We start from the raw sequence: 9,293 nt of genomic DNA on the forward strand, positions 1-9,293 counted from the left end.
TTACATTCTAGCAGGTCCACACTATATCTATCTTATTAGGAATGATTATATTATAGTAACTCGCCTGCACTAACACTGTACTTTGGCGTGACATCAGTGGAAGATGACGTCAAATTGAACTAACGACTTGATTGTTAGTACTCAGTATTATGTAGATACTATTTTTTATGGATGATAATGGAATGGTGTTCCCAACTTCGCTAACGGTTTACGCTGGCGGGGCACCAGTGGAAGATGATAAGATGAGCATAAGGTCAGGTCAGTTAGCCCAGCGTGGCAAATTCACCAAGAATTTATCTCGATGGTTTCCAGGGAGAACCGCGGGGAGGTCAACTTGACATAGTACATTGTTAGCAGTAAGATCATTATTCTCCTTCACCTAAATATGTGTTATTTTTTAGTGCTTCATTAATTTTCTTCTCTTTAATATCGTAAAAAACCTACTTAGTTACTTGGTGTAATTGATCACTGGAGAGTTAATTGAAAATTTGAATTGCCATACAAGTGCTCCACTTGCAGGTACCTACATTAAGAAGTTATTTCAAAAGTTGTGTGGTCGGCTGACAGCTCAACCTCTACTGTTGCACGCCGCCATAATTTTGTCAACTAACCGCACCCGGGTGCTTAATATCGAACTAAGAAATCTAAGAATTATACTATTACTCAAGATATACCACAAAAAAATACACAAAATATTGCCAGAACCAGTGCAAAAAAAAAAGATGAGTTTTGTTACTGACGTCATTTGGTTAGTACCTACTCTTCCGTCAATCGATTAATCATGTCTTTTCATCATCGAACATTTCATCGAACTGACTGCCCAGACTAGACTGACAGCTGGTACACAATATTTTGATGTCGTGTTTGCATTGTTTACTTACAATAAATAACTATAAAATATTAAAATTCTAATTTCTTGTAATAACAAGTCTCATTTCATGTAGTCTGATAAACATTCGATTTTAATACTTTTATTCAATAATGGATGACGATGATTACTGGAATACAAGTGAAACAAAAGCGCAGGCACTGAGTTTCGACGATGATGTTGTATGTTCTTTCTTTTTATTTATTTATTTCTGTCTTATCGAAGATTCCCCAGATCTTTAAATATATATTCAAGTTCATGTCTAGTTGTTTTTATTAATTTGTTTATAGGAAATGAAGTAAATTTTACATTTTTTTTTAATTTTTTTTATGAATGTTGTCATTCATTTTCCAGTTATCAGCTCAAGAGATTATAGCAATTGGTCAAACACCATCAATAGGTAAAACTGAAGATAGCATTTTCACTAACAGTAACGTGAAGAGTGTGCTATTGCCGTTGTCCAGTCTTGTATCACCTAAAGTACTAGATTTAAGTAAGTTTAAATTTTTAATTTATTATCCCTAATATTTCTATATTTATTTCTTTTTTATTATTATTTCAAAGAATTTGATTTGTTTTTTCTCACAGTTATTTGTACTTCAAGATACATTTGACTTGGTCATATGTCTAAAAAAATCCTAATACTTTAAAATGATATGTACCCATACAAATATAAATTCAAAAGTATGCCTGTTACCTTTTCATGATTAAATAGCTAAATAAATCATATAATCATAATGAATTGGAAGAGAATGACATACTGCACCAACCCCGAATAATGGGATAAAGGCAAGGCAATGATGAATCATAATGAAATTTGACTTGGATAGAGATTGCGTCACATTTATATGCATATGATGTTGCGGATAAACAGCTGGTAGTTTATATAAGGTTAATTTTCTTATATATAAAATTCTTGTGTCACAATGTTAGTTACCATACTCCTCAGTAATGGCTTGACCAATTTTTCTGAAATTTTATATGCATTCATGTGGCATTAAAAAATACATACAAACCAAAATCTTCATCAACCCCTATTTTTAATAGCAATTTTCAGTTATATGACAAAACAATGTTTGCAATGTCAGATAGTGTTCTATAAATTACCAAAGCCTTTCATTAAAATGCATTAATTATGCTAAAAATAAAAATATTTTGTTATAGTATTGTATTGTGCTTTAATGTAAAATCTAAGTTATAATTGTATTTCAGTCCTTCTAGCTCAATCTGGAAAAGACCCAAATAAAGTAACGAAGTTGGAATCTGAAGAAACTGTTGCGGTGACACTCAAGAGATTGGTTCTTGGGCGGAGCTGTACCCTACATGTCCATAGAAGTATTAAGAGCAAAAAGGAGTTACTTGATGGTGCAATTGCCATTGGTGATGGGAATGCAATACTGAGTGTATGTATATAACTTAAACTAAATTAGAAATGAGATCATAATGAGGACACAAAACATGCAGTAAAATTTATTCTGTTGAATTTTTCACGTTTCTTAATATTAGTAATATAAGTAGTTACTTTCACACAATCTTTATTGAATTGAAATGTGAACATACATAAAGGAAGACATATGCTATCATTCAAATGAAGTCACCTAGGTGGTTAGAATGTTAGGATGATGGATGGTTAGGATGATGTCCAATTTTGCACCAATTTTGATTCTTTGTTTTATGTGGTGTGGTGTGGTGTGATTTACATCCCTGTCATTAATTTTATTTTATTTCTTGGATATTAAGGTAGCTTTTTGTAGAATTCTTAACTAAAGCAGCCAACTAAACTATTGATATTGGGCCTACATGGCTAGAATTGACCGATGAGTAAACTTTTGACAATTGCAGATAATTAAATTCATCCTCACCAAACTACAAAGTTTTGACAAATTCAAATCATGAATCTAATTGTGTAATAATAATGAGTTTAATTAAATTAAGTTTATTCATTATTTCTTGGTGTTAGTGTTTTCTAGTTTAATATTGTTTTTTTCAGGTAGTACTGTTTTTAATCCAGACTCTGAACAAAAAATTAGTATATGAATTACTATCTTCTCGCCCATTAGCTTTGAATCACTATATAAGTTTCTTGCAAAATGAGGGGAAGGTCACTGAATTGACAGATTTACTTACGTAAGTATTTTGGAATTCGATAAATTTAAGTATATATGGATATTAAGTAACATTAAGTATTCATATATATTTTCTGACACACATTAAATTAAAAAACATTATTTTATAAAACTTATTGTGCTAAGTGGCAATAAACTTAAAGAGCGCCACGGATATCACGTCATCATTATGACACCAGTAGTACAACGTATCATCCAGTGAAGCCATAAAGGCCAGCTGCGGCCAACAACATTAGAGTAGTCTGAAAACAATGTAGTACAATCATGCATTGTTATACTGCAGGACTAAGATGTTATGTCACCATAACATCTTAGTCCTGCAGTATAGTGTTGTAATGTTTATTTCTGTCTCTAACAGAATATAGCAATAACTACATGATAAAATATTTTTTTTAATAAAATAATACCATTGCTGTATAGTATTAAATATATTGCACTGTTTATTCTTTTGTTCATTAAGTGTTTTAAGCAGTTACAAGTAGTTTTACTCCTTTGCAAGTTAATTTTATTTATAAAAATATATATCTTACCATTATAAATTTTGATTACAGAATGCTGGGAAGGAGTTCAGAAGCTGCAGTAAGTAACTAAGTTTTTACAACACTCCTTGATGCAAGTAACCCTGCCATTTTGTTACTATTACTGTAAAACAATGGATTCCTTATGTTATATAAAAATATTTATTTATTTCAGAGTATAAGTATAAAGTATACCTCTTATGTTAAATATTAATATTATCCATTACAGATTTACCAATTCCAACATTACGTGAAGACTCAAGGCAACAACGTTGACGGCTTAATAAGGAAAATGTCAAACTTGTTAGCGAATTATTTCAACCAGCCCGCTGTGGATGCACAACAGTCAAAATTAGTCGCTGATTATGTTAAACTATTAGGTACTATGACTTTTTTATTCCTTAATTTACCATCTCGGTCGTATAGGTTTAGCACAGTATTTAAACATTTCTATTAGTTGTTTAATAGCCGTAGCAGAAGCTCTGCCTAGCATGGGTGTAGATGTTAATTGTTATTTGTATGTAATGTTACTTGTCCAGGGTTATTATTATTATTATTAATTGGCAATACTGTGGAATCTGACCGCATACCACTACTGTTTACGGCTTGTATTATTAACACTAAAATTACAATAATTTTGTAATATTTCTAATATTCCGATTAGGATAATTTGATAATGTTACATACATTTTAAGGTATGTAACATTATCAAATTATCCTAGGTGACAGTAATTTGTAATATTACTTATTGATTTAATGAAGGCCTATGACCCTATAATTTAGATAAACTATAATGAGACTACAGTGTCTTATTTCAAGTTCTAGTATTTGGTATACTTTGTATTTATATTATACTGACAGTTACCCGCGATTTCGTCAGATTTTTTTTATATAAAAGACAGTTGATGTGCTTTCTCGGATTACAATTTATCATTAAGATCTGTGTAGCACTTTAGGTAACAAACAGATAAGGTTTGGAATTTCTAACATTAGTATAGTATATTATATATTTTATTATTCAACGTGAATTACAAATTTAATTTTTTTTTATACGAATAAAAAAGTTTAAAATTAGTTAGTAATAATCAAAATTATGCATTACATCACATTTCAATATTGAATTGAGATATTTTATGTTACAGAATGGCAGAAATATGTCAACAAACAAGAACTGAACAATATGTCGCCGTTATACTGCCTGGCATATTGCTGTACCCACCACTGGCACGAGACAGCTGGTAATATGATGTCTCCAATGACTGTCTGTCAGCGGCAACAGGTATATGCATTACTCATGCCATGACTTATTTCTTTAGACGGATATTTATTCATCTAGATAACACACGGTTCACAATTCGTTAATTATGTGGGATATACAATGCAATCTTTAATGTGTGTGGGACTGTTGGTGCAGCCAAAGGCAATGGAAAGTGTAATAGAAAAGTACTATAATAGCAACTTGAAAGACGTCGTCTTGAAAGATTTTCATCCAAATTCGTCCAGCCTTTTATGAAGATTTGGAATTACATAAAGATATAATTCCAATTCTTCTTAAATAGCTGTATAGATAAATAAATAAAATAAAAGTGTCACTAAATCCATATGAAAGTATATACAGACCTTGCATCAAAAATTTATTAAAGAAAATCGTCATCTTTCTGTTTGTTCTTGCTAATCTCTGAAACAGCTAGACCTATTTTGATGGGTCTTTCAGTCGCAGACAGTTAATGAATTTACAATATACTAATTAAAAATGTTATAAGAAATAACTATTTCTATTTTAGAAATTTAATTTATTTTAATAAAAATTAAGTTAAATTCCACGCGTACTAAGTCGTGGATAACAGCGGGTATATTATTAAAGTTAAATTGTCATGTTTTTAAAATTATTATGAATATTTAAGAAATTAATTTATATTTCAATTATTTCAGATCACTCCACTACAGTATGACTGGGTTGTGCTGAATGTACATGCAAAATTACACAAATGGGATGTGGTCGAGTCACTATTTACGAAAAAGGTATTTCGGGCATTATAATTCAGTACAATGCTATACACAAACACACAATACAATATCCTATCCTATTACTTCATTGCTTTTTCAACGGAACACAGCTTATAAAGCAAGCTGCTTGGCGGACTACTCCATGCATTTTTTATAAAGTCTACTTTGGTCTAAGATTATTTATGTCATATCATCAGTCATTCGACATACTCGTGAATGAGTATTTGTAGGGACTGGTCTGCTCTAATCACTACGACCGATTTACTCCTAATTAGTTACTCAACTAGTTGGTTGTGTATTTAATTAACGCTGGTTGGTAGTTTCAATTCAACAAAAAAATGCAAACTTACAATTGTATTATTTAAAAAAGCAAAATGTAAATTTCTTACTCGTTATTCTTGTGATGAGACAGCTTCCGAATGAGCGGTATATTAATAAAATAAGTAGGACTAAATATTCTATTCTTTAACAAAATATATATATGTTAAATACATATATATATAAACATATATTTTTTTTAGGATTGGCTAGGCCGAACCACAGTATCGTCGCATATTCCAATAGAAACTTTACTAGGCCGATTGAGCGAGTTACAAGCTAGTTCGAGACTTATGGCCACGTGCGTGAACAAAGTGGCCGGTGCGGACGATAGACTGAGATTGGCTCAGATGTATAAGGTAAAATTATCAAAATAAGAAAATAATTTAGTTTATTTTCAGGTGTCTTGTATCAGGTACTTTTGCAAATATTTACGCTTTAGTTCCTTTAAAATTTATTATTAATAGGTTCACTAAATCATAGACCAACATTTAATGTATACAATTTGCTTGGTTGACCGCAATGATCTCAAGAATTACTGGTTGAAATTTAAAAATTATTTTGGGGTTGCATAGGTATTTATCGAGACAGGCTATATAGACCGCGAGTCTATATAGCCTGCCTCGATAAATACCGACGGTCAATAGGAGCTGAGTATCAAACAAAAATTGTGCCATTTCTTTTATAAATAGTGTTCACTAGTATCAATTAAATCTATTTTTTAATTTTTAATTTTGATTAATTACAGATACATTCTGTCGTTATTGAGATATTTGCCAAGCAAAAAGATAGGATAGCATTAACGGGTTACAAGATGACGCTCAATCCACAGTCTGAAGAATACATATTAGCTGAAAATACCCTGAGGGATATGGTATGTATTATAATTAATTTTTTTCATGCACTGGTTGCGCGAACTACTGCGACTTAGTACTGAATAGTCGTGATACAAATTATATCAGTACCAACAAATTAATTCGTCGTCAATTATAATTTTTGATTGACTCTCCGGTGATACAAATACTGATAACAAACTAAATTAATCTGTCTGCCGGCGGAAGGTTGATGAAGATATTCGAACTTGGACTGAGCGAAGTGTGGGTATGACAAATATGTCAATAGAGTTACATATACCTACCACTTCTTCTTAGAAATTTTCGACAACTTTCACATGCAGAGCTGGGTTTAAGAATTCAGTTGCCATTGTGGGGTAAAGATTGACCAACCTAGACCTTCACCGTTTTCAGGAGTTTCCAGAAACACTGCTGGGAATCTTCTTTCTTGCACTTTAAAATAAACTCTAATTCAAGATATTTAAATCTTATACTTAATTTCATAATTATTATTATATTGTTTCAGTCTATCAAATGGAAAAACTAGTATAGAACTAATAGTGGATGAAGTGGCAATCCCCAGCAGCTGTCGTTGGTAAATTCATGGGCTTCTATAGACTTATAGGAACTCGTGGTAATCCGATTGACTATTTATTTATTTATTTTGTCTGTTGTATTGTTTTTACTTAATTACATAAGAACATGGTTATTATGAAATCAAAATATACAATACTTACCTGTATTAAGGAAAAGTAATATGTATATAAAAAACAATTTTTATATTTTGCAACTATTTGTTATAAAAATAAATAAAGACTGATATGGTCTATAACTCATATTATTAAAAGTATATTAATGAATTATGTTTAATATTTATTATAAATAAAATTCGTTAAACTGTGCAAATTGTTTCTCTACCCGTTGTATAAAAAGATAAAGTAGCAAAAAGTTATGTTATGGTAATGGAGTTGAGTTTAGTTCTGTATGTCCTATACTTTAGATTAAATAAATATATCACTCGACTCGTTTAGGTACAAAAAATTATAGTATTTTGTTTATAAAGACACCTGTCAATATCGTAAGTGTCAACAAACTTTAGTAGGCTGCTATGACAAAACATCCTAATTTTTCAAGATTACTGGGAATATACTGTTTTAAATTTGACGCGTCATTATTTATACGCATAATTAGTAAAAATCACGGTTTATATTTATTTGCTAAGTTCCCGATATTTCGGCAGTGTTTCAACCACCATGATCACGGGTAAAGCATTCTTGGGATATAATGCCGCTCTGGTGTTAATACTTTTGGTTGGTGTAGTTCAATCCAGTGATTGGGTCCCGATCCCAACAAGTGTTCCGCTATGGCTGATTTACGTGGATCATTGTTTTTAACAGCTTTTATATGTTCAGCAATGCGACGCTATTGTTCTTTTTGTACACCAACCAAAAGTATTAACATCAGAGCGGCATAATATTCCAAGAATGGTTAGAGAAGCCATTTAATACAGAAAAATAAAAAGTTCAATCGAGAAGACGGTTAGACTCTCTAATGCCTGGAATCCAGTGATTGGGTTAATTAAACAAACAAAAAACGCGATCGAATAGTGTATTAAATGTACGTGAAGATACTGTGAGTACAGTTTGCCGAGACAAACGAAGACGTGTGAAGGTAGACGCATATGTCTGCCCATAAAAGATTTCATTTTCCATCTACCCGCTGCTCTTCAGCTTACCCGTGATCATGGTGGTTGAAACACTGCCAAAATATCGGGAACTCGGCAAATAAATATAAAACGTGGTAAGATCCCGTGATATTTACTAATTATACGTATTACCAGGAATATTTTCGGATTTATTGAAGATGCTATTGGTACTCTATCGACATTGCATGATGTACTTTTATATATAACATCTTTTCAATGCTATGGAATCAGTTCCGAGACATACGCTGTTAATGATTTTATTTATTTTGCGTATGTATACGCAATTTGGTACACTTATAAACAAGAGATTGCGAATCTATTGTTGTTGTCATAAACAGTTTATGAAGCAAATGGTGGAAATATATGATAGGTACAATATGTTTTTGGACCGTGAGATCGGATGGGCTTATCAAGAGTAATTGGACTTATAGTAAAGGCGGTATTATGTGTTGCTGTAATTTCTGTGGGAGTCTACGATGTATATTTTGCTTCACACTGTGCGCGTATGTATTCCATCTGTGTGGGATCGAGTGTGACTGTGAGAGTAGCCAGTGTTGTGAAAATGAAAGTAGATCTAGATTAGAAATTATTTATAAGTAATTATATATTATTATTATTAAAATTTATATATGTTGTTTTTTAATTATTCGTATATTTTTTGGACTTTCATACCTTTGAGTAATATAAAGTGATACCAGTGATGCTGTTCATGTATGTAGGTATTGGTATAGGTACGTGTTTCTGAGATAGTAGGTACCTATTTAAATAATAGACCTTGCTCTTTCGCATTTAAATTCAATTCTCTGTTTTTTTCCATCCCAAATTAACCAACCAATCCATTTTGTTATTGTTACAAGACAATATATGTACTTTCGAATTATATTTATTAGGTATATTTATCTTTATGTTACACTCAGT

The 9,293-nt window shown here is 31.4% G+C and overlaps 1 protein-coding gene across 1 annotated transcript; it reads left to right on the forward strand.

Annotated features, from left to right (window-relative positions):
• The first annotated feature begins 794 nt into the window (after nucleotides 1-794).
• LOC131843738 (spermatogenesis-defective protein 39 homolog) lies at nucleotides 795-7,497 on the forward strand. Its single transcript, XM_059192466.1, has 11 exons — nucleotides 795-1,050; nucleotides 1,223-1,361; nucleotides 2,081-2,271; nucleotides 2,859-2,995; nucleotides 3,546-3,573; nucleotides 3,742-3,892; nucleotides 4,655-4,791; nucleotides 5,445-5,534; nucleotides 6,041-6,196; nucleotides 6,586-6,711; nucleotides 7,197-7,497. The coding sequence occupies exons 1-11, from the start codon at nucleotides 982-984 to the stop codon at nucleotides 7,215-7,217; spliced, it is 1,245 nt and encodes a 414-aa protein (XP_059048449.1). The 5' UTR covers nucleotides 795-981; the 3' UTR covers nucleotides 7,218-7,497.
• The last annotated feature ends 1,796 nt before the right edge of the window (nucleotides 7,498-9,293 follow it).

The sequence above is a fragment of the Achroia grisella genome, unplaced genomic scaffold (assembly GCF_030625045.1).
Source record: "Achroia grisella isolate CSIRO2021 unplaced genomic scaffold, CSIRO_AGI_Agris_v1 utg3288, whole genome shotgun sequence".
Classification (NCBI taxonomy): domain Eukaryota; kingdom Metazoa; phylum Arthropoda; class Insecta; order Lepidoptera; family Pyralidae; genus Achroia; species Achroia grisella.

Bases quoted from the DNA above. Each gene is read 5' to 3' on its own strand.
- LOC131843738 (XM_059192466.1), top strand. From the start codon at position 982: ATGGATGACGATGATTACTGGAATACAAGTGAAACAAAAGCGCAGGCA. The intron at 4,792-5,444 runs GTATATGCATTA...CAATTATTTCAG, and splicing joins CTGTCTGTCAGCGGCAACAG to ATCACTCCACTACAGTATGA. The intron at 6,712-7,196 runs GTATGTATTATA...ATATTGTTTCAG, and splicing joins AAAATACCCTGAGGGATATG to TCTATCAAATGGAAAAACTA.